The following is a 25,955-nucleotide window of genomic DNA, read 5'->3' as shown; positions in this document are numbered from 1 at the left end:
GAAAGTGAGAGAGAGATAACATAGGAATTTTCTTTTATTTTGCATCATTTTTATAAATAATAAATATTTAAAATATGTAAATAATAAAAATAAAATAGAATAAATTTAAGACGATAACAAGTTATATAAAAAGTATAAAACTTTTTTGCCATTTGAAAAAAGATTAATAATTAAAGAATTTTAAAAAGCAAAAAAAAAAACTAATTTTTTATTAATTAAAATATCAATTACAATTATCTAATTTTATTTAAACAAAATAAGATCAATTATCAATTATCTAATTTAAAATAAAAATTAGTTATCAATGATCTTAATTCGAGAATTTTCAACGTAAACAAGGAAAACTAACAAGGGAGGTATTTTTTTTTAATGAAATATGTTTTTAATGGAAAGAGGAAAAATATAAAATATATTAAAAAAAAAAAAAACCAAACCGGTAGATAATAAAGGGCTGGGAGAACTGAAAAGACAGAACGAAGAGGAGAACGAAGAGGGAAGAGCCGAGGGCTCGCCGGAGCAAAGTGAAGGTGCCGAAGCTACCTAGGCCTGAGTGAGCGGCCGCCGCCGACAGTAACGTCAGAGCTAGGGTAAGTTCTTTTACTTCTACTTAATCATCAATTTTTTTTTTTCATAATTTCCTACCAGGTATATTCCGTTGTGGTTTTTGTTTACGAATTTTCAGTTAGCATGTTTCTTAATTTCCCTCAAAGCAATTTTTTTTTTTCATAGTTTTCTTGGCAACCAAACAGAGCTATGGAGAATTCTGTCTTTGTGCGACTTCGAACAATTGTACTGGGTTTATTGGGTAATTAGAATTAGAAATTGATTTTGGTTTAGTGCAAGTTTTGAAGTATTTTTCTTTTATTTTTCCTCGTAAATAGGTGATAATTAACAAGGTTTTTCAAGAATGGTGTGGTGTACAAACTGTGCAAGAGATTGTCGTACAGAGCGCCTTTTGAATGGCTACTTGTAAGTACCTTTATGCTGTAATTTGATTGATTATGTGCTTCTCGTTTCTTTCGTTCATCTCATCTGTCTATTCTTAGTGCTGCATTCAGTGCATTGGATTATTGGAGGTGGAGTCCCCCAATTCATTCTAATTTTTGGTTGATTTATGTCGCAATGAATTTATGATATAATTCAAATTTTATAGACAACAAACCGCCAAAAAATTCATGGTCAAGCAGGAATTTCAAATCTCACAAAATCGGGATTCCATTCAAATCCAATTCTATTGAATGAAGCACAGCCTTTTTGCTATGGAAAAAAATGTTCATTTTGAAAAACTGTGTGAACCCAGGTTTATACATGCATTAATGTGAGGGCTGACTGCCTGTGTTTGTTCTTTCTCTTAGATGTTGTACTGCATGTGGGAAGGTTGTTGATCAGGACAACTTTTCGAATGATCCGGTGTTTGTTAAAAATGCAGCAGGACAGGTATACTGGGGTCAGATAGTTTATCTTCCTTCAACGATTTGAGCATCTTATTGCAATTCTTGTTGAGATGAATTATAATGTTGGGAACTCTCTCCTTTTTCTTTTCTTCTTACAATGGATAGTAGCATTGGAGCACAAAGCAATGGTTTCCATCCAAAATATGCATTTTCTTTATCAGACCTTCTTCTTATTGCTTATTTGAGAAATCCATAAACATGAAGAGATCCACTCAAACTTATACTTCATACCAAAACATAACATGCCAATATAACATGAATCGACCCTGAGTTGGTTTATCAATAGTACTGCTTCATGTGGGTTTCTCCCTACCAACTGAGCAATGGCCCTCGAAGTTCGAGTTCAGCCGGTCTGTTTCTTTGATTCCAAGACATTCTCTTCTGGTCCCTTGTTATTGTAAATTTATCAATATTATATGCATCTTCAAAAGTTTTATTTTCTTTTTTCTCCAAATTCTTTCTCATTTAGTGATTTCATGTGTGGCTTTGTGTGCGGGCACACCTGTGCTTGCATGTTCCAATTTTGGTTCTAGGTATTCTTCCATTTTACTGCTTATTCACATTGCTGTCTTTTCACTTATTTGCAGAGCCAAATGTCAGGAAATTTTGTAAAAACGGTTCAAAGTGACTACTCTGCCTCACGTGAAAGAACACTTAATGATGGTATGCCTTGCTAATTGATAGTTTCATTTTAGTGTGTACTCTGAAAATATAACACGAATTTCAACTAGCATTTCTTTTTTGACATTACGTGTAAATTGAGAAGTTTGTTTGGTGCATGCACATTGCACAATATTTTTTTTTTTGATGGGCAAAACTCATTTTTCAAAAGATGCACATTGCACGATATATGAAATAGTTGAATTACATGTTTTGAGATATGTGATGATTAATAAAAAGGGTTGAGAAAAAGTTGTATATAAACTTGCTCGAATAAGGGGGGAAATTAGAGACCTAAACCTTGAGTGCGTTGAAGGTACACCAAAGAGTTTTAGTAAAAAAGGATGAGATTAAGGAAAGTTTTGGAGAACTTAATAACTACAATGAAGATAGAAATTGCAAGTCTCCCCCCCCCCCCCCCCCCCCCCGAATTAGGAGTTAAGGCAGGGAAGTATGTGGGTGTGTGATGTTGGTGTAGTATTGCCTAGTTTGTCTAACAAGTTTCTAGGGTTAAGGCATGAAAGTCTGTTTAACAACATCACCCATATACTTGATTGTTTGAAATACAATATCTATAGACATTAATAATTTGTAAGGTGGAAGATGATTTGACTTTTATTGTTTCTTGGGTTTCTAAGAGTAAGAGAGTGCTATAGAGGTTAAACTCATGAATTTGCAAACCCAAATGTTAATATAGAGTCAAATTTTTGGAGTAAAATATTATAAAAGTGAAGCCTAGTGACTTTCACAAAGCTGAAATTGTTACTATAATGGTGAATGGATCCTATAAAAATTTAAAATGGAGTATAATTGGTATGGCACACATCATTATTACAAAAATCTTTCTCCCATTTATGTATGCATTACTTTGATCATATAAGTAATTGTTGATTTACCATAGGACTTTCACATACTCTGGTTTTTTAGTCTTGGATGCCCTTTTGTGTTGCAGCTTATGCTGAGATAGGTCATATAGCAAATGCTATAGGTGTAAGTGGTGGAGATTCAATAATTCGCCCTGCTTTGGCCTTTTATACAGTAAGTTTCTTTACTTGTAATTTCCATTATTGGAATCTGTTTAGTTGTTTATGAAATGATCAACTCTTTGAATTCCTGTTGCTTTTGAAGATAGCACTGGAGCGGAATTTCACTAGGGGGCGCAGAAAAGAACAAGTTGCTGCAGCTTGTCTTTATATTGCATGTAGGTAAGGGATCCCCTTCAAAAAGATTATAAACTATTATTACTGTAATTAGAACTAGACCATATTAATGATTCAAGCTGTCAAAATTTTGAATTTAATGGTTGAAATATTTGGACCTTGAGAGAAGTTTGTTTGGTGGATGATGGGCATTTGGAATATACCGTTATGTGTGAATTCTGATCTTGTGTTGCTTTGTTTCCCCTCTGGCTCACAATGTGAAAATAAGGAGGGAAAGAATGGAACCTAAAAAGGCATAAGATGTAGAAGCCCTGTAGAAGTTTTTGAATAGGCAACATGTAGATGGGGGTAGGATGGGTTCTAGTCATTTTATACAATTTCTCTTGTATTTTGCGCCTCATTCTCAATGATTACCATGGAGCATTCCAAGTTGAAAGCTAGATTTTAGAAACACTGTGAAAAATGAACCTAATGCTTAAATGTGCAGAAATAGTTTTTTCCCCCTTTTATGAAGAAACATGCCTTAAGATGTATTCTCTGCACTAAGTACCCATAATTTATTAGTTCTTATATTTTCCCAATTGTGTAAAAATTCATGAATAAATGTCTGACTAGTACTGAAATTATATCTTCATTTGCAGGGAAAATAAAAAGCCATTTCTTCTTATTGATTTTTCAGAACACTTAAGGATAAATGTGTAAGGAGATTTTGTTTCATTAATAAAATTCTGATAGTTGTATCTTGATTTAGCTTACACTTCTGCGCTTATGCTTTACGTCCTTTTAATTGTATTGCAGTTATGTGCTGGGTGCTGTATTTTTGCAGCTTTGTAAACTGCTAAGTCTTGAAGAGCATCCCATCGTTCAAAAACCTGTTGACCCTAGCCTTTTTATTCATAGATTTGCGGCTGGTAAGCATCTGCTATCACTCTGAACTTTTTTGATGTATTACTTAATTATTGCATTGAGATGTGGTTGACACATGTCTGCCTGAAATGCTGATTCTTATGCCAGTCCTTTCGAATAAAAGTTTTCGCACCATTAAGCACTATGTCAGGTTTTGTAGTATTCATATTGGAGGATGTAAAAACCAAAAGAAAGAGAAGTAATGATTTTTTCACTGCTATGGAAAAATTTAGGCTTCCCAAAGGAGGTTTCAAATTATTTTATTGAGAACCATTGGTTTTCAATGAACTATTTTAGGTTTTCTGAAAAGATTTTATGGTCTCTAACTCTCTGCTCAGTTCTTGTGATGAATTATTATTATTTCTGACCCGATTATGATGAATGTTATGGTAAACTAGGTTTTAGATGAATGTGGGCAGAGTTATATGTAGGTTCTCTGTGTTTTTTGGTCTATGTAGTGTGATTCCTGGCTACTTCATTCATAAAATAATTGATTAGTTCTTGCATTTTGAAAAGCATTTCATAATGCACCAATACTATGTTGGAAAGAAAAATGCATGTTGCACTATCACTTTTACCAGCATTTTTAACACCTTGCTGTGTGGCAAGGTGGTGATTGGATGTCAAAAAACTTACCTACCTCTTTTTATCAATATCCAATCATCCTCTGCCATATATAAAAGTGGTAAAACTGGTGATACATGTAGCACTATCCTTTTGTAGATTTGGTGGTCATCTTAAGTTGTTATAAATAATTTATAAATGGAATTTCACTTGAATTTGTGATAGCATTGGCCCAGTGTTTAAGTCAAAGTATAAAAGCAGATGGCTTGTTTAGTTATTGGGAAGTCTGTATCAGGAATATAGTTTTTCTTGGAGAGCAACTCTGGAGGTTTCCCAAGGAAAATGATGCTCCATGGAGGGAACTATTAAAAATGTGGTTTATACTCCAATGGATGGAGTGCCAACATTTTGGCTGGGTAGTCGAATTGTAGCTATAGAAGCTATTGACCAAAACTTCCTTATTTTTTCTCATTGCACTTACTTCTCATTTGGTGATAGTTCAGTTCTACATTGTTGAGAAAGCCTGTGGTGAGGAGACAAACCACTTTCATTCCAATTTCCCTATATTTATCTGGTCTCAGGGATTCTTCCATCTTTGTAGTAAAGCCTCTTGTTGATTATCCAACAAAAAAATTGTGACTATAATCTAAATTTAACACTGTTGTTTGCATTGCAAATCAGGTATGAATTTATGTAGTGTATTTGTCTAATACATATTGCTTGCAAGCAGGCAATCATAATTCTTATATGCATTGTAGGTTTACCGGGAGAAACAAATATGGGGGTCTCCAAAACTGCCCTACGCATTATTGCCAGCATGAAGCGCGATTGGTTGCAGGTATGATCTTCTGGATTATATGAAAAATGGAATCTTGTTGGTGCAGTTTTGATATTTAGGCTTACTTATTAACAGCCAAGCAAGTAACTACAATTGATGAAAAAACAACTTCTGATGAAAGATAATTTCAGACAGGGAGAAAACCCAGTGGCTTATGTGGTGCAGCGTTGTACATATCTGCACTTTCATATGGTTTAAAGTGCTCCAAGACAGACATTGTAAGTCAAACTCATGCTCTGTTGTTTCACTGTGACTATTTTTTGGTTAGAAGACAATTCTCTTCTATTGCTTGAAATGCTTAATATTCTAATCTTCATCATAGCTATTGTGATGAGAATCATCTGACAGATGGGCATGTGGCTGTAGTGTTTGTTTGGGTTGACTTAGGAGCTGTTCTCACTTCTTGGCTTTAGCAGATGAATAAAGAGGATGGTTAGATGTTAGTTACCAGAGTAATTATTAGCATTGTTGTCAATGTGGAAAGTATTTTGTGCCATTTTCTTGTTTTTCCAATGTGTGTATCATATCGTATCAAAACATGTCATTCATCACTATCAAATAAATATTTTTTTTTTGATAGGCTCTCACTATCAAATAAATATCAATATCCTGATACAAATATCAATAGCCTCGTATCAGCATCATTCATCAATATACTTTATACAAAAGTTTCAAGTTCTAACTTCTAATTCACAAACTACTAACCAAAAGACAATGTTTCAAAATTACCTGACTGATATCTCAAAAAAGAAACTATAAGCACATATAGGTTTCTATATCATTACAAAGCAAACAATTTTGTTTCTAGTGTAACATATTACATTTCAATCTTCAGAATAGTTTTAACTAATAAGTGCAATGGTGTGAAATGGCTTGATTGAGGAATTGAACTCCGACGGATTTTCTCTTTTTTTATCTCCACAGCTCTTACTTTTTAAACTGCTCTTCTCTCTCACTTTTCAAATCCTGTATTATGTGCTGCTTCTAAACTCTGTGGACATTTATACACATTGCCTGTGATGCTACCACTAGTAACTCCATATACCTGTATGGACTCTATGTATAATGGACTACGGACATGTAGATGTAATGCAAGTGGAATGCATATCAGAGCACTGTGGGCACATAATAAGCATAACTCCTGCATCAATCATCTTCAAGTTCTATATCAAAATCATCCTCATCATCTTCCAAAATCATTGCCATAGTCTTTAACTTGAATTGTTCATCCTCTTCAATTTCAACAATCTTTTCTTTCTTTTGTCTTTAATATTCAAGTTCCTCATCCTATGGGATGAGCCTATGGAGAGTCATTAGAAGTGGCATGTAGCTTCGTGGAAAAGAAGCACAAAATGCATGTAGAGTGGCTCCCTTATGTCTACTTTGTTGCTTGAGAGAATGACTGCGAGGACTTTTGAAGTCAGATAGTGGTCAGAGTTGGTTCCCAACCTTCTCTCTTTGATCTAGGGGAGCGAGAGGGCAATCTAGCATCTCCTTACTAGATTTCATGATTGGGTGTGGGTAGGCCTTTACCCTCTTGTACTTCCTTTCTTTTGTGATGTGCTTTCTTGGGTCCAAGATTAAGATGTTTGTAAAGGATGGTCCTTTGACGCTAATTGGTTGGGCTTTTGTTGAGGGTACGGATGTTTTTTATACCTTCATTTTGGCAGCTATTTTTTGTTTGAGCTGTGTGGGGGTAGGTGTATTTATCTTGTATACCTTGGATCACTATTTTGGTGCCTCTTTTTATTATATATACTCTTCTTTACTTATCAGAAAAAAAAAAGAAGGGAAAATGTATTGTTAGGTGCATCATATTTCCTTTTGTTTTCCTTTATAGATATGTATATATGTAGAGTTTATAATATGTCATGTGTATTGAAACTACTAGTTTGTGGATGTAATATATTATTAAATTTGAACATATCAAGTGTAAACATGGTTTCTGTTTTGGGGAGGGGCACCAGTCCCCTCAAGACATAGAGACCAACTTGGAAGCCTTCATGGATGTCCATCCATGAATTGTCTTTGGAGAGGCATGGGTGATTTTGTTTAATAACCCATTCTTGATTGATTTCATACCAATGAGAAAAAAAAAAAACAGATGTTATATATCTCCATTTATTGCCTATTACAAGCATATATATGATTATAAGTTGTGTAGATGTCACCATATATTTCATGGTGCCTATCATGCCAACAGTGACAACTTGTTTTTCTATTGATTACAGTTTTGAAAGTCATGGTTTGCAGTTTTTTCCTTTGTATACATCTTTACTAAAATCAATTTACTAGGAATCAATTTGTGATCTTTAAGTTATAAGAAGACTACACTAGCTTCTGTTTGCTAGCCTCAAATATATGCCTTTGGAAGAGGTTTTGTGTGTTGAAGCTTTTATGCAGATCTCACTACTTCCACTTGTTGTTAATAAGGCATATAATATAGAACATTAAGCAAATGTTCAGTCCATACCTTTGACACTACTCATGTTGAGAACTCAAATGTTTGACAGTCACCTTTCCCTTCTTTCTCTTTCTTCATATTTATGTGATGCTTATTTTAAATTGCCATCAGGTGAAGATCGTACATATTTGTGAAGCAACTTTAACAAAGCGCTTGATTGAATTTGAGAATACAGAGTCTGGGAGCTTAACGGTATGTTCTCTGTGGTGTGGCAAGACATAGTAACATATACTTTGGTGAACCTAACATATAGACACAATAGTCAAGTGGTGCCTAATATGTCAAATTCAATATAGGCATTTAATTACAGCCTTGTCAAGTTGAGAATATAACTCCTTTTGCCTATCAAAAAAAAAAAAAAAAAGATAAACAAATAAATAATAAACAATTATCAAAAAAATAAAAATACTCATAAAGTCAAAAGAAAATCAAATAATAAGACATAAACTTTATAATGATAAAATTTATTATTTTTCATTGTTAATGATAAAATTTAGCTCTCTCATGGTTTTATAAAATAGTTTTCACCATTAATGTTGTTATTACTAATAGGATCGTCCAAGGAATATAATCATATCAAATCACTATATTATCCTCCCCATTGGTGTTAATATATCTCCATTCTTTTTCTTCTTTGTCCATCAATTGTAGTGGTATTTGTTTTTATCTATCAATAATTAGATTATAAATGAGATCAACCACTAGGACAATCACCAATTCCCTTATTCTTCTCAATCTCTCTTTTTTCCCTTTCCATTTAAAAGGTTCATTGGAAGTCAACCGAGTCTTTATTTTATAAAAAGGTTTAACCAAGTGGGGACCTAATACAAATCTTATGAAATCTATATCAAAAGTCAACAAAAGCATAAATGATAGAACCCATTAAAGCTTATTGAAAATTGAGTCCCAAGCTTATAAATATACCAAAAGCCCATGAAGGTTGAAAACCCTTTTGGATATTTAAGGCTTGGCCTCAACTGCCTTGAGGCTATAGCCTCAAAGCTATAAGCCTTGATAGGGTGAGACTTAAGCCTTAATTACGTTAACTGAGGCTATAGCCTCAAGGCTAATTTGTAGAACATTGCCTTGAAGTGAGCCTCAAGGCATAAGCCTCAATAGCCTTTTAAAACACTGTTTATAATAGCAGTCAGTTATGTAGGACAATTGATGGCTGTACGATGGAGGTGATCTATGTGAAGCTGAAAAATTGAAATGAGGGGTGTAAATGCAGTTTTTGAAAACAAGAGGGCCAAATTGTATTTAAGGAAAAACATCGGTATGTGATAAATTTACCCAAATTAAAAATAATAGCAATGAGAGGGTTCCTATTCAGTATAGCAAATGATTGGTTTTTTTGAAATTCAAGAAGTTTAAGGGTCTGCAAATCCTTTCACTATAAGAAACCTTCTCTATGAGCTCTTCTTGTTGGGTTTTTTTTTTTTTGGATAGACAAAGGCTTGTATTAAGAGATGCCAAAAACAGGGGGCACACCCAATTTATACAGGTAGTATACACGAAAAACCAAATCAAACACTAGAAAAGAAAGAAAAAACTTAGAAAAGAGCAAGGCTAGCCACAATAAAGAGTATCCAAAAGATTCAGATAAGAGGGAATTTCTAAATCCAAAAACTGGTGGGACCACTCTACAAGCAAATGGATAAAGAGATCCCTTAAACTTTGGTTTGACAATTCTTCATTTTCGAAGGTTCTTTGGTTGCGCTTTCCCTAAATACACCGCAATAAACAAATCGGAGCCAACAACCTAATTGCTCTTTTCTTCTTCACTAGCCCCTTGAATTTCCATTATAGGAGAAGATTTCTCACTAAAGCTGAGAACACTCAAACCAAACCAAAAGTTTTTAACAACAATGTTCAAAGCTCCTTTGTTTTATCACAATGAATCAAAATATGATCAACTGATTCTTCACCCTCTTTACAAAGACTATATCTATTAAGCATGGACCATCCCCGCTTCATTAATGTGTCGACAGTTAATATCTTCCCCTAAACTGCTTCCCAAGCAAAAAAACGAGTTCTAAGAGGAGCACTTGATCACCAAATCTCTTTAGTTGGGAATAATAAATTGTTCTCGGCCCATAGAGAATTATAATAAGACTTGACACTATACTTTCCCCTCCCATCAATTTTCCATATTAAAGTGTCCTCCCTTTCTTGCATTTTTAACCAAGAAATGTGTTCTAAAAAATGAGTCACATCCTCTAACTCCCAATCATGGAAAGGTCTTCTAAAATGAACCTCCCAACAACCATCTCCACCACCTTCCCTTCCCCATAAGTCTGCCACTATAGCATTTTTGTGGGAAGCAAGCCTAAAAAGTGTAGGTTAAACATCTTTCAACTTAAGACTCCCCAACTGAACCACCAAAATCCTATATCTTTAGAAGCTTGGATCTGAACCAACAGCCATCAGCTACTCTTGGGCAACCTTTTTTTTTTCTTTTAGCAACTCTTCGACGTCTAAGAGAGTATTCATTTTTCCTTCTAGTTTTTCTCTTTCGTCATCTCCACCTTGTCCACAGAACATGGATATTTATGTTACTTGTGCTTGTGTTGTGATTGGGTCAACATGGGTACTCTTGAGTTGTTTTTGACAATTCCATGCAACATAGATCGCATCATCCTCCATACCCGCCACAGGTAATTTTAGACTTTAAAACTAGGGTTTTGGATTTTGTGGTTAGATAATCTGTAGGTTCTCAAATTGGACTAATGTTTTCCATGTTATAATGACTTTCTATAATGGAATGTATTTTTGGATATTGGAAAGATGAGGAGGAACTATTGAAGACAATTAAAAAAATTGGGGGAGGATCCATTATTCAATGTTTCTTTTGTTCTTTCCCAGCAGGTGGTTAGGGGTTAGATAAGATGCTAGATGAGTTTAAAATCTCCTCTAGTATAAATTTCAATGTGAGATTAATTGGAAAAGGATAGAGTAGAATGTAGGAAAGGGGGCACTATTGGATAATCAATTTTTTTAAAAGCTGAAGTTGTTAAAATTTGAGCCCACAATGTATATCATGCTATCCAATGCCTTCCCTCTTGTGTGGCCTCATACCCACATGTGGAGAGACACATAAGCCCATAGGAAAACAAGGAAATAAAGCATGGACAGCCTCCTTTTGGTCTTATACGTGGGCTCAATAAATTGGGGAAATAGATGTGCAGTGAGGTTCAAACCTATGATTTCTCATTAAACAAGGCTCTAATACCATGTTGGTGAATAATGAATCTATTCTTCATTCAGAAAAAAATTAGCACAGAGATACACATACACAGAATAGTTGATCTACTCCTAAAAAAAATTAGTGCAGATCATATGATAAGATCCGCACAGTAAATGGAAACTCGATAGAATAACTGACCTGCTTCTAAAAATCCTCCTAAAAACCCTCTAAATGGTAATCTTCCCTAATTTATATAGCCAACTACTTTAAATATGCACAAAATCAGAAACAAATCAGACAAATTGCTTAAAATCAGGGTCTATCATTGGATTTCAACAGTGCTTGCTAACCATTCATTATCAATAAAATGACCAGTGGGAACTGAAAGACTATTCTTGATGATGGCTTGACAAGAAGGAGCATTGTTCATCTTCCTGTTTAAGGGAGGATGCATTTTAGTCCCAGAATTACTAAATTACCAAGAATTTGGCTCATTCCTTGATAATTGGGCAAAATGGGAAATGATTCTCTCAACTACTACCCACTCCCCACACTACCATGATTCTCCATGTGTTATTAGTTGTCATACATAGCATGCGCACTCCTAGTTCTGATCTATTTTTAGGATTTTGGCTGTTATATTGAAACATTCTTCAATAAGGTTTATTTCCTTTTAACGTTGATTTTCCTGTGACTCCCTGAAAATCAAGTTCTCAAATTTGAATACTGTTGCTTTAATTCAAAGCAGGTGTTCCACTGGTTCACTCATTCATGCTTGTTTGTTTCTCTCATTAGACGACAACATTTTCACCATTGTTTTGATGATGGCTTATGAATGATTAAATTTGTTTGCATCAGGCAAATATCTTATTAATTTTTTTAACCAACTATTATTTGTTCAGTAGGTTAAGGTTGATTTTGTATCTCATTTTAACCCCATAACTTAGCTTAGCATCTGTTTGTCCTTTGTGATTAGATTGAGGAGTTCAACATGAAGGCTGAGGAGCTTGAAAAGGAATATAGTTCAACCAAGCAATCTAATATTGGTTCAACTGTACCTGGAAAGGGTGAACTACTTTGTGAACATAAGGGTAGTGGAAAGCCTCCTTTTGCCCATGGACTTTGTGAAATTTGTTATGGTGAAGTAAGTTCTCAATTCTTTGCCTGACATTCTCTTTTGATGACTTAGCTTTGAATGCTTATGATTCATACTGATGCTTGTTGATATAGTTCATAAAACTTTCTGGAGGACTTGAAGGAGGATCAGAACCCCCAGCTTTCCAGCGTGCAGAAAGAGACAGAATGGCAAAAGCAGCTGCTGAGGAAAATGCTGATTCAAATCAAATTCAGGTGACTATTAGATAACTAATTCCTCTTTTTTCTAGTTTAAAAACCTCAGTTTGAATCAAACACGATGTATGCAATGAAAGTTTTAAATTATTCTAAAATTAGGTCTTAAAATTGGGATAAATTACAGTCTTCCCACAATTATAGCAACTTACTTTTGTTTTCTGAAATAACACTGGAATCTTCTTTTTGTTCGACTATTAAACAATTCTTTCTTCCATTCATATACCTGTTAGTCAGGTAGAATTCCCTCATATCATAATTTACCATTGTTAAAATATCAAAATTGTTTTTCTATTAAAAAAATTTTAACCAAAGAAGTTAGTGCACATCTTGTTTGAACTTTACAGGGTTTTTTACTGTACCACAGGTCCACTCTCTTTCATCTTCTACAAAATTTGGGAGTTAGTATTTATGATACATGTTATCTATCAAAAACACATGATGGTAGTATACTATACCTAATTAAAGCATGCATCATTGTCCAAAAAAAAAAGTGTGGAGATTGCTTCAAAAGGAAAAAAACTGTGATACAATTCAGAGATCAGTATGTGTTTGGCATCACAGTTAAGATACTTTCGTGGGGAATTTTTCACCTTCATAAGCATCAGTTTTGGTGTTTTCTTTGGTTGAGTTTATTTTGTAGGATTTTTTTTCCCTTTTTGGATATTGCTTCCGGCCTCTCCTTTTTTTTTTGTTCTGCAGATTTCACTTTTTTTTTGGTCAGATTTTTTTTTTAAAGTGAGGGATGATTCATCCTTTTCCATTTATTCTTGTGCAATTCAAGAAATTTTCTGTTTCTGATAAAAATCAGGAGACTATACCAAGTAAGAATATGGGATTTCTAAAGTAAGAAAACATATTTTAATAATTTTGTAGAATATTGTAAAATTCTTATCCTGAGTCTCTGTTAATCATGGAGAGACATGATTTTTCTGTTCAATTTATTAGTGCAACTTCCTAGGACTTCTGAGAATAGGGTAAAGGGAAAGAGCCATATTTAGTTGTGAAGCTTAAGAATCATGATTTTTTTTTTCTCATTCCTAGATGAAATGATATATATTAGAAACATAAAAAGGAAATAGATTCTTATTCATTCCCTAGCACATCGTAAAACACTTACATTCAGTTGAAATGGTTTCTGAGAGTTATTGAGAAGCATCACTTGATAAACGATTTCTCTCTGCTGCTTAAAGGTCTTGGTTAAAAATGGTTGCAAGTCATTGCTTTAACATAACTCTAATTCCATTTACATATCTGATAGTACAATTTATAATTGGCATGTCATATTAAGTATTAAAAGAAAAAAATTGTTTTAAGTTTTGTTTTTTGCTGGGGACCCTTTTCTTTGTTATTTTATTTTTGATACTGTGATGTTAGATTGGGGCTTTAGGTGTAAGGTGTATGAGTTTCATTACTACTGAGAAGTACTTTTTCCTGGTTTTGACAATTTAAAAAGCTTTTTGTATTTCATACTTACCCAATATTAAGTTGATCAATCCCATTTCCTGTTTCGATTATCTATGCACATTTGTATGATACTTTTATGTATTTATGCATGCATGCATCTATATGAATATACATACATGTCTGACCTTCAAGACCATGTTGAGAAAGTACTTTTTGTTTTTCTTGGCAATTGAATATATATCATGTTTTTCAATTTTACTTAATCCCGAATTTTATGGCGATTTATGCCTTTTTTTTTATGGTTGTCAAATATATGTTATACACATAAAATATCTGATAAGAATTTGGTGACCAACATTTGAAGGCTTTTTCATTGTGTTGGAATCTTTGAATAAGGAATGGCTCAAAAGGTAATTGGTTTATATTAGGAACCGCTACTCCTTGAAATTAGCTTTATGTTAAAGTGCTCATTGATTAGAGGATACAGAATAATATTGGATAATCAATAAGAAACAGACAAGAAAAAATCCTGTTCCCAACTTTATGGAAATCATAATGGTGTTTCTCTCAATGTTAAGAAAACATTTAATATTGTGTTCTAAATTTGAAGTTTAAATGCTAATGTGTTCACTGGTTATTATGAGAATGGCATCCTTTTGTTTCTTGCTTGTTCTGTATACATTAGTTTCTGCATATGGGAAAATCCTGTTCCTGACATATTTTATATATCATCAGTTTAATTTCATATGTGGCACACTGTTACACTATCTAATAACTTTCGTGTATCCTTATGAATTTTTTTTTTGGGTTACTTGCCAACTATTTGATTCAAATGTTTGAACTTTAAGATCATCCAGTAGGCATTCATGAGCTTATTTATTTATTTTTTGTTCTTTCATTAGCTTGATAAAGGATCGAGCAGCCCAGATGTGTGTGGGAATGAATCGTCAAAGTTAGCAGAGCCTAAAAGTATTGGTAAGTGACATTATCTAAGTTTTGCAGAGAAATATCTCATGAAAAAGGGTTTAAATCTGCAATGCCATTTGGGAGAGATACTCCAAACATATCTAAAGATGATTATTTTCAGGGGCCAGTGATAAGCAAGCAAGCATTGATGAGGGTGCTCCTAGTGACCTACATGGAGCTGATGATGAGAATGCTAATGCTGGTGATGAATCGGAAAGCCTTTCTGATATTGATGATGTAGAGGTGTGCAAACTGGTTTCATTCTCAGCTTTCAATAGATTTAGAAGTGTACATGTCAATTCCATCAGTAGCTTCTTTCTACCATGTAATTAAAAGCAAAAAGCAAATTTAGGAATGCCGAAAAAGCTACAACAAGTGGAGGTTATGTTTATTAAACATTGGCTCCCATTATATCCCCCTTTTAGATGCTCACTACACACATGTTGGCCTTGGTCATGCTAATTAAATTTAACAGGGATCATGGAAGAGTCCATTTCTACTGAAATTTTTATTGTCCTATCCCCTTATAATATGAAGGCTAGAAGCCTCATTCCTTTTAATTTCGTACTTTTTAATATTTTATTTTCATTATATGCTGGAACCTCTTCATGTCCACATGCTCTTTCAGTTAGAATATTCCTGTGAACTATTGGGGGCATCTTCTTTTTAGCTGTTTATTTAGGAAATCATTAATATGTCCAAATTAGCATTTGTAGCCAAAACTAAGCAATTGGGATTGTACTGATATCTTTATCTTTCTGAAACTGAAAGTTGATTGTTTTCTATTTCTGCTTCTGTCTGCCTCTTATTTTGTTTATTTTTTCTTTTGTGGAAATTAGACTTGGAAATTGAAATTTTATTTGCAGTTTGAATTCTATCTCTTGTTGGCATGGGTGTCTTCCAATGTCTATATTTTTATGCTGCTTTTTTTTTTTTTTCTCTCTCTGTGTCTTCTTTGCATTTCCATCTGGGGGTGGTTGCTGCATTTATATGTGAGAACATCAAGAAACGCAATCAATTCCCAGCCAACCCCAACCTTCCTTAACTTCATTATTTACTGGGCATGTGAGTTTCAAGACCTCTTTCAATGCCAATTATCTACAGCTCATTGGTACAATTTGTTGTTATACATGCTAATATATTTAAACAAAAAATAATCAGGTAACAGTGTGAGGACCCTCAACTCTTGAGGTATTTGTTAGAGGATTTCATGATTTCTTGTCATACCACTTTTTTTCTTTCTCTTTTTTTTTCTCTGTTGATTGGAAACAAGAATGTATTAAAATGGACAAAGAGAATACATGAGAAGGATGATGAATACTCCCTAGATTTACAATAGCTAAACAAAAAAGAAAGAAAAACATACTCCAATATAATAAGAAGACCTATACATCAACGTAGAACCAAAAACAGAAAAATCAGCACAAAACCTCTCAATCGAATGAGGACATCGAAAATCAACACAAAACCTCTCAATTGAATGAGGTTGTAAACATCTTAACAACCATGAGGTATGGTATAACAACATCTCGATTGGATAGGATCATAATGAATTTCCTCTCCTCATTATTCGAACCCTTATGACCTACACACTGAATGCTGGTAGAGCTGAATAACATTGAGAGGGATGCCCTTGAATGGCATGATATAGAATGCCCATAAAGATGAATAGACATGAATTAGATCCCAAATTGTCTCTGGAGTTCTCTCTTTGTTCTCGAAAATCCTAGCATTTCTTTCCCTCCACACAGACCATATCAACGAAAGACAAGTGATGTGTCACAGGGCTTTGCCTTTGATGGAGCTCTTCAAACCCCTATATGAGATGGTCATCATATCACAAATAAGGAACCCAATCCAAATTGTTTAATCTGAATAGCCTTTGCCATAGGCTGCAAAGTCATTGAGCAGTGTAAAAATGATGATAAACTGTTTCTTCACTCCTTGAGCACAAAATGTAATATTCAGGGCTAAGGGCTTTGTAAGGTCTTCTTAATTGTAGCATGTCATTAGTGTTCACCTTATGTGCCACTCACCAAGCAAAGACTTTGACTTTAGATTTCCATAGAAATTTAGAAGCAAAGAGATGAATTGTGTCTGTAGGATACACCAGGCTAATAAAAAAGACTTCACCGAAAATAAGTTGGTGGAACACAATGACCAAGCTCTTGCATCTGGAAGACAATGAACTGTGTCATACCACTTTTAGATTTAATGTTGCACCCTAGTGCCCTTTCTTTTACCCCTAGTGGTGACTCTTGGCTTGAAGGATGGCTGATCCTTCCTTGTTTCTCTTATGCATTTTAATGAACTGTTTGTTTCTAATCAAAACAAAATTTCACAGTTCTGATTGCAGCTACCATGTCAGTAATTGTATATTTAGATGATGTATTCATGCCAGCTATATGCTATACGGTGCATTTCATTTTGGTTCATTGACTTTGTGTGGTTATACCATATATTGTGTAGGTTGATGGCTATCTTCACAATGAGAAGGAGAAGCAATTTAAAAAGATTATTTGGGAAGCAATGAACAAGGAGTACCTTGAGGTGAGCTGATTCATATCTGGTTTGATTCAATTTTTTTATTAACTGCATTCTATAGATATTTGACCGTAGGTCTAATTATAGAGTTAAGACATATGATATATAAATCAAGTTATATTCGAGATGGTTATGTGGTAGATTTTTGGGAGTTTGCTTCAAAGCCCTATGGATGAGGCCTTTTCTCCCTTCTTCAGGATAGCTAAAACAAAACTATTTTTTTTTTTTGATAGATAAACAATCAAATATATTAGAAAAGGCTAAAAAAGCCGCATGTATACAGGGGGTATACTGAACAGCCCCAAAAGAGGCTGGAAAAACAACAAAAAAGGGGGCAGCCTCACCCACCCTCAAGTGGTCCCAAGCCACTCCAAAAAGCCTAACAGTGAGTAGGTTTCCTCACCAATGTACACCTTAGCCCAACTCCACAAGTTACATACAAAAGAATACTTGAATTTCTGAATATCTAAAGACCCTCCCCTGAACACTATCCTATTCCTTTCCTTCCAAACCGTCCAAAAAATGCACAGCGGTATGGACTTCCATATTTTTTTCCTTTTTTTTCCCACAAAAGAACCCCTCCAGCTAAGAAGCACCTCTATAACCGACTCTGGGAACACCCATTGAACTCCGAAAATGACAAGGGTAATTTCCCAAATAGTTTTAACCACTGTACAATGTAAGAGAATATGATTCGCATTTTCCTCTTCACAGCCGCATAAATAACACCGATTAGGGAGCTGCCATCCCCTTTTTTGAAGCTTATCCAAAGTGAGGATCTTCCCCCACGCTGCCTCCCAAGCAAAAAAAGACACTTTTGTTGGAACCTTGTCCATCCAAATGCGTCTATTCGGAAAAGCACCAATTGAGTAGCCGCTCAAACTTTTGTAGGCCCCCTTGGCCCCAAAGACGCCGTTGCCTTCCCGCTTCCATCTCACTGAGTCCTCCTCCTGAGAAATCCTTCAGAAGATTCAGCATTTCTCCTATCTGATCTATCTCCCAATCATTGAAATCTCTAGCCAGACTGAGATTCCAACCTCCTTGACCCAGACTAGAATCCCACACTTCGCAAACTTTGGCATTCTTATGACCCGCCAAAGTAAACAACTGAGGAAAAGATTGAGAAAGCGCCTCATTGCCACACCACTTATCCATCCAAAACAAAACTCTATTCCCCTTCCCAACCTTAAGGTCCATGCTCTCCCAACACCAATCCGCCTCCTTCATTATCTCCTTCCACAACCCCACCCCATAAGGCCCACAAACTTCCTTAGTCCTCCACCCACATCCCTCTTGACCATATTTCACCCCTATCGCCTTTTTCCATAGGTTATCCTTCTCATAGGCATATCTCTAAACCCATTTGCCCAACAATGTTTTGTTCAACAAATCTATCTTTCGGATGCCTAATCCCCCCTCCTCCTTAGGGCTGCAGACCACTTGCCAATTAATCAAATGAACTTTCCCCTCCACACTTCCTCCCCCCCACAAGAAATCTCTTTGGATTTTTTCAATCCTTTTTGCCACAGCCTTAGGAATGCGAATAAGTGAAAGGAGGTAGATGGGTATGCTGGCCAAAGTGCTCTTAATAAGAGTAATTCTACCCCCCTTCGAGATATATTGCCTTTTCCACTGGGCTAGTCTTCTTCTCATTCTCTCTTCCACCCCATCCCAAGAAGAAGAGGTTTTATGATTGGCTCCAAGGGGCAGCCCCAAATAAACAGTGGGTAAAGCCCCCAATCTACTTGTCTTATGACACATATGAGATAAGGGAGGTTATCCTTGTATATAATTTTTTTGGGCTATGCTTAAAGAAAATCACTGTAGTTTTAGAAAATCTTTTTGTTTTTGTTTTTTAAAATAAATATTTTTTAACATTTTTGTTAAAAATAAAACATCATTTTATATAATAAGATAAAAGGATAAAAAAAAAATTAAACATGATGAAAAAATATTATCAAATAAATAGCAGCACTATTATATAAAAAGAAGCTTAAAAGAAGACATAAATGACTTATACAAAAAATGCTAAAAATGATTTATCAAACAAGCAAAAGATTAAGAATGAAGGATAAAAGGATATAGAAGATGATGAATGATTTATTAAGGATAAATAACTAGCAGATAAAAGAAAAAGATTAAGATGATAGAAATGGTTTTAGGATAAGATATATATGCTTTAGGATAACATAAATAAATAATCGAAGATGTTCAGGGCAAAAATGCAGTTGGGAGCTGATTTTTGGTACAAAACTGGCATTTTTTTTTTAAAGTGGACATACAATTTCGAATTTTTTTGTTCAGAATTTGTATACTAAATTTGTTCCCAGACATTTTCAGTGAACTGAAATGTGTTCTTTTTCCCCTTAAATATATATAAACAAATAACATGAGGTCAATATTTACAGGAACAAGCAGCTAAGGAAGCAGCTGCAGCAGCTGCCAAGGAGGCCTATGAGGCCAGTTTCAAGGATAATCCAGAGGGCTTAAAAGCTGCACAGGAACTTGCTGCAGCTACTGCAGCAGCTGTGGCAAAATCAAGAAAGGTAATAGTCTTATTATATCATTTGTGGATACTACTTTATATGTCTATGATGGAAATAGCCCTTGCCTGTAAGTAATCATGTTCTACTTGTCTCACCTAATTTATTCAATGTATTGACCAGTCAAATAACATGTTTCTGAATTGTTATGATGAAGATCTATGTGTTCTTATATTTATATATATGTATATCATCTTTTGATTGGTTATAGGAGTTTCTTAACCTCAGTCCATTTATTAAATGTCAGGATGGGACATCTGTTTTTGTTAAATTTGTACATATGTGAAGTATGAACTAGGTTTTGCAACTTTGGCATGGCTTAGGAAAACAAATCCAGCTGTTTTGCATATTTCGTGATGTAATGCAATAATATAATGTGTACTTGGTCGGACATGAACCCCTGGAAATACAGACATGAGGATAGGGATATGTGTCTTTTCTCCTGTCTCCATGGAGTTATCACATTTTAGGATATTCTTTAGTTTTTGTGTAAGAACATGGCATATAGCCTTCAATAGTAAAGTCAAATATACTGGCATGATATAAGCCATGTGTTATTTGCCCAATATTAGGGGTATCATACTCTTATAGTTTTGTGTGCAAGTGATAAAGCTGGTCTAATCTTTACTTTTTCAAATTATTCAAACCCTTGAAATCCTGGGGATTTCAGACCTTTTTTTTCTTCTTGCTATCAGGGCCTTTATTAGCTGAGAATAGAAATGTTGTTTGAAGAATTGACAGGATTAACAGAGTGATATGCCATTTCGGCTTCAATGTTGTGCTGATGTTATTTGCAATGGAAGATGTCAGATTGTTAAATGATGTTGCTTCTGGGTTCAGGAATTGTGCAGTGATCATTCTTACAACTCCTTCAGTATACATGGAGATTATTTTCACATTCATTATGTCAGACTAGTTGAGCAACGCTACTTATAGGTTCAGAGTAGTGTGGAGATTGTTCTAGCAATTCCTCCAAAATATACCAAGATTATTTCACATTCTTTAGGTTGGCCCAGTTAACCAATGTTACTTCTAGATCAGAGTAGTGCTGAGATCCTTCTAGCAATTCCTTAAGAATGTGTGGATATTTTCACTTGTGTGTGGATGTAGGTGTGGGAGTGGATGTGGTTGGTTGTCTACATGTGTTTGGGTGTTGGGATTGGTGTAAGATCTAAAAAAAACCTATGGCCCCACATAGACCAGGTCTGCACAAAATTGAGAAGTTGAGTGAGTTACTGGACAGAGAAGGGCATTCATATACATACACACACATACATAATCTCTCTCTCTCTCTCTCTCTCTCTCTATATATATATATATATATATATATATATATATGTATGTATATAATGTAAAAGAAGATATATTTAAAATTTTCCCAAGGTTCCAGAGAGGAAAAAGAATTTCCAAAGGATCCAGGGTAGGAAATTTGTAGTTACACTGATCAAGCAGAATGGTTGGTTGAATGCAGACACCAAGTAAGCATTTCTTTTTAAGTAATCAAATTTGATTCTTCCAAATATGGAAGGTATACAACAAAAGATCAAACACAGCCTGAGAAAGAATAGGACCAGAAACCTGGAAGCAACAAAATAACAATTAGAACAAAGCTCCATGTTACACTACTAGCACGAACATGCACCATCGCCTTGCCCTTTGTTGTTGCTGTTATCAATGCATCCCCAGCCATTCTATCAACTTGCACCACCCTATCACCAACAATACCATAAAACACACACATCACTACCAATTCCAAGTCGCATGATGTGTACCAGCCATCCAGCTCCTATGGCTGCCATAGCCCACCAGCTTGAGTTGTTGACTTTCTTTTTATGCAAGTAAATATATTGCTTATTGACATGGAATTTTCTTTGTGCTTTAATTTTTATTTGTTCTCGGTGGATCTTTATTTGCAGGAAAGGCAGCAGAAACGTGCTGCAGAAGCAAAAAATACGGTTCCTGCTCAGACTGCTGCAGAAGCTACACGGCAAATGCTAACTAAGAAGGTATTGATGCTAGAGTGAAAGTATGAACTCAAATTTCCTATGTCTACTGAACTATAAACTAGGGCTTTAGGCAACCAAAACAATGGATTTCCGAAACAATCTTAGAACTATAGTAGTAGCACAAATCTGATAAATAGGAAAGACAGATTTTCAGCTAGTAATCTGGATCCACCAATAGTGTGAAAGTCACACATTTTAAACTTGTAATAACCTAGAAACTTAATTTTTGTAGGAAATAAGAATAGAGTTTTAAAATGAGATTTTGGTTTTGGGAGCAATCAAAAGGTAGCTGAGTGACTATATGTATGTCTATGTCAGATACCGACAGGTGACTAGCCAACTTGAAGAAATTATAAGGTTTTAGCCTTGATTGACATCTTTAGGGGCATTTCATTGTTGACTTGATGCACTAAATATGAAGGAAACTAACAAACATTCACAAATATGTACATGTCAATATACATCTAAACACAGACATGAATATTTATGCATGTATTTGTGCATATTTGTGTGTCTATTTATGTATATATCTGTGTCTATATGTGTGGTCTGCCTGTATGTGCACATGTATGCAGATGTATAACTTATGTGCTGGAAGATGTGGGAAACAAGTATGCTTCAACCATGCAGTAGAATGAAAAACTTTATGCTGTGTTTAGGGAGGATTAAGTAACTTTATGCCATGCTATATGTAAGCAAGACATGCATTCTTTTGTCTAAGGGACTTGAATGTTTCGTTCACTATGAGCTATGTTGCATGGGTTCAGGTATGAGTGTTAGATGCGGGTATGTGTTAGGTGTTTGATCCTTCACAATGCAAATTTTGGGATAGGGAGACTCGGCTAAAAAATAGCCAAAAAATGGGCATAGGTATCGGGATGTCATAATAAAAGGAAAATCAATTAAATGTAAATTGGAAGTGAAGATATCATTTTTAAAAGCTCCCATCTTTTCCCTCTAATCCCTTTTTTCTCTTGATCCCTAAATATTCTTACAAAAAATCTTTTATGCTAACTCTTATTTTTTTCTAATATAATTATTACTAAGAAAGTTGAAAGAATAAAAAGACATCAATGAAAAAATCCACAACTACACCCAAAGTAAAATAGGAATGTCTGACAAGGATTCCATACCCCCACCCATGTCATGTCATGTCAACACAGTACATTGGATGAAATTGAAGGATGTAGGTATCAAAGACCATGAATGCGATTTCACTGTTGTTGTCTGCTCTCATAGACCACAGCTTCATACTTTTTCTTCTCCAATACTGCATCTTATAGGCCAGCTTTACATTACATTTCTTTGTCTTGAAAAGAGTATTGACAAATTAGTGAGTAGCATGTGGTATTGCACCATATCATGGTCCAACGTTATATCCATGAACATATGCATATAAACTATACTATTTTATCATCATAGAGTCTTTCTAGCGTGTTTATCATTCCCATGTACTGATAGATAATGATATGGTTTCTTTGCAGAGACTTAGTTCAAAAATCAACTATGATGTATTGGAGAAACTTTTTGACGATTCTGTAAGTTTATTCTTTTTCCTTGGTTTTCAATTTTTTGAAGTGGTACCCTTTCAGTTTTCCCTTCTTTTGGTACATGAACAAACACACTTCTTGTTTTTGAGTTTTAAAGTCAGAATCAACAATAGTGAAAATTTGCTGAGAATTCTAATCCATTGAATGATTTGATAGTTTCTAGAACTCCTGCTTATACTTGGAATGAATTCAATAAGCAACTTTTGATATACCAGCCTTGCATAAAAACAAATATTTTAGTGAAAATTTACTAAAGAGAACACTTTCTGATAACTAAATGAAATCAAATCAACACCAGATAAGGATGAGAATGGACAAAACTCTTAAACAAATGCCTAACAACTTGACTCAAAACACCCTACAGTTTCAAATCCTTCCAAACCCAAGCTTGCCGGAACCAAATAGATTATGTGGTAGCTATGGTGAGAGCACTGGGATTTCCTCCTTTTTTTTGGTATTGATGAAAATTAGTCTTAAGAAATTTATTGAAGCATCAAAGGACACAGAATATCTCCAATTTTAAATGCAGTTGTATGCATTCACTTATTTTGACAGGTGCCTTCAGAAAACCCCAAGAAAATTCGGACTGAATCACAAACTGAGAATAATGACCACAAAGCCCCCATCAGCAACAAAAAGCTTGAGCCAGAGGAAGATGACTTGGCACCAGAGGATGAATTTGGATATGAGGGGGATACTGGAGGACTGTATGGCAATGATTTGTATGGGGAAGGATATGATTATGATGACGATTATGGTGATGATGGATACTACTAATGGGACTATTCCCTCTTTCTCTCCCTCTCAATATCTCCTCCTGCCATCTTGGGACGAGGCTGAAAAGAAATGGGAAAGTGGGTGGGCAAAGATTAGACCAAAATTGAGTTATTCACCTATCATGATGCCATAAGTTATTGCGGTATGGGCTCATTCCTTTCCAGCAATCTTTTCACTCTGGATGTAGTCTTTATCTTTCAAATGTGACTGATAGCAACAAAAATATAGGAAGTCCTTTATCCTCTATCCTCATCTACGGATATTCCTCCTTTCTTTTTTCCCCTTTTCTTCATTTCTTCTTATGTATTCTACAGTGAGGGTGTTGAGACAGTACGGTTGGGCTGAGCTGCTCTGGACTTTACTAACTGGATCTAATATGAAATATTTTGTTACTGATTGACACTTACTTGTAACAATAGTTCTATTCAGCAATGAAGGGTATTTTCTAATAAACCTAGATGGCACTTTCAAGTCTCTAATTTAATGGGGTTTTCTTGTATCTGAAGTTGCTTCACCACCCTCTTGTTGAATTGGAGAGTGGATGAATGGGAGAATTGTTATATTTTTAAGAACTCCCAAAGAACTCTTCATATTACTTCTTGAATCCAACTGTTGGTTGTCTATGCAATCCAATATTTTTAGGTTTATTTGATTAAAAGGGTTATTGAAAATTCAAATTTGAAAATCTATTCTTTCATTTTTTTTGGTTTTTTGATAAAAATATTCATTATTTTTTTATAAAAATAATTTTTTCAGTTAAAACTTAATTAAAAAGGTGAAAGGCATTTATATTAAAAATAGATTATTTTTTCGAGAAAAAAATAGAAGAGATTAGATTTACAATTTAGGGGATTCATCTTGGAATCACTCTCTGATTGATTTGATTCTCCTGTTCCATTTAAGATACAAGCAAGGACTCTCCAATAAATCCCAAAAATGAGAGTTTTTATTTTATTTTAAATATTATTAAAGAAATTGCTTGGAAAATAAACAACAAAATAAAGTACTTACATATTCAAAAGATAATTTATTTTTTACACTCTTGTACTGAACTTGTTTTTAATATTAGTTTTGTAATTATATATATATATATATATATATATATATATTTTTTTTTTTTTTGTAATTTAAAAAAAAAAATGATTGTACTTGTGTAAGGAGGCCCCCCAAAAGTGCCCCAGACTCGAAGGGAATATCTGAGTAAGCATCCACAAGAGGAAAAACTGCAATAATGAGCAACACACCCACCACTGTGCTGCAAACACACATGTCATGGCACCATTTTTAATGGCTCACAAAGCAAGAGCCTTATATTCATTACAAAATGCATATATATGTAGATTCAGTGTACTATAGCATTAATAATCAAGGCAGACAAAGATGATAAAGCTAAGGCACCAAACCAAGTATGATAGAAGCTGCCACCATTGCTCATCTCTCTCTGTGTGTGTCTTAGTTTCTCTCAAGCATATACGTTTAACCTACTTTCAGAGGGCATTGTCCCACTAAATTCATTAGTGGGCATGCAGCTTTCAATAATGTGTCCTGCCACTGCCATGTGTGTGGAGTTGCCCCCTAC

At 34.6% G+C, this 25,955-nt stretch overlaps 1 protein-coding gene across 1 annotated transcript; it reads left to right on the top strand.

The window, feature by feature from the left end:
* The first annotated feature begins 435 nt into the window (after positions 1-435).
* LOC100263800 (uncharacterized) lies at positions 436-24,829 on the top strand. The gene is made up of 20 exons (XM_010654872.3): positions 436-587; positions 882-969; positions 1,356-1,437; positions 2,042-2,117; positions 3,067-3,152; positions 3,243-3,319; positions 3,916-3,972; positions 4,073-4,185; positions 5,503-5,582; positions 5,714-5,800; positions 8,158-8,238; positions 12,210-12,377; positions 12,464-12,583; positions 14,893-14,965; positions 15,078-15,199; positions 17,426-17,506; positions 19,909-20,046; positions 21,960-22,049; positions 23,534-23,587; positions 24,155-24,829. The coding sequence occupies exons 2-20, from the start codon at positions 908-910 to the stop codon at positions 24,374-24,376; spliced, it is 1,869 nt and encodes a 622-aa protein (XP_010653174.1). The 5' UTR covers positions 436-587; positions 882-907; the 3' UTR covers positions 24,377-24,829.
* The last annotated feature ends 1,126 nt before the right edge of the window (positions 24,830-25,955 follow it).

The sequence above is a fragment of the Vitis vinifera genome, chromosome 8 (assembly GCF_030704535.1).
Source record: "Vitis vinifera cultivar Pinot Noir 40024 chromosome 8, ASM3070453v1".
NCBI classification, from domain to species: Eukaryota; Viridiplantae; Streptophyta; class Magnoliopsida; order Vitales; family Vitaceae; genus Vitis; species Vitis vinifera.
Note: the sequence above shows the minus strand (reverse complement) of the source record. Positions and strands in the feature narration are given on the sequence as shown.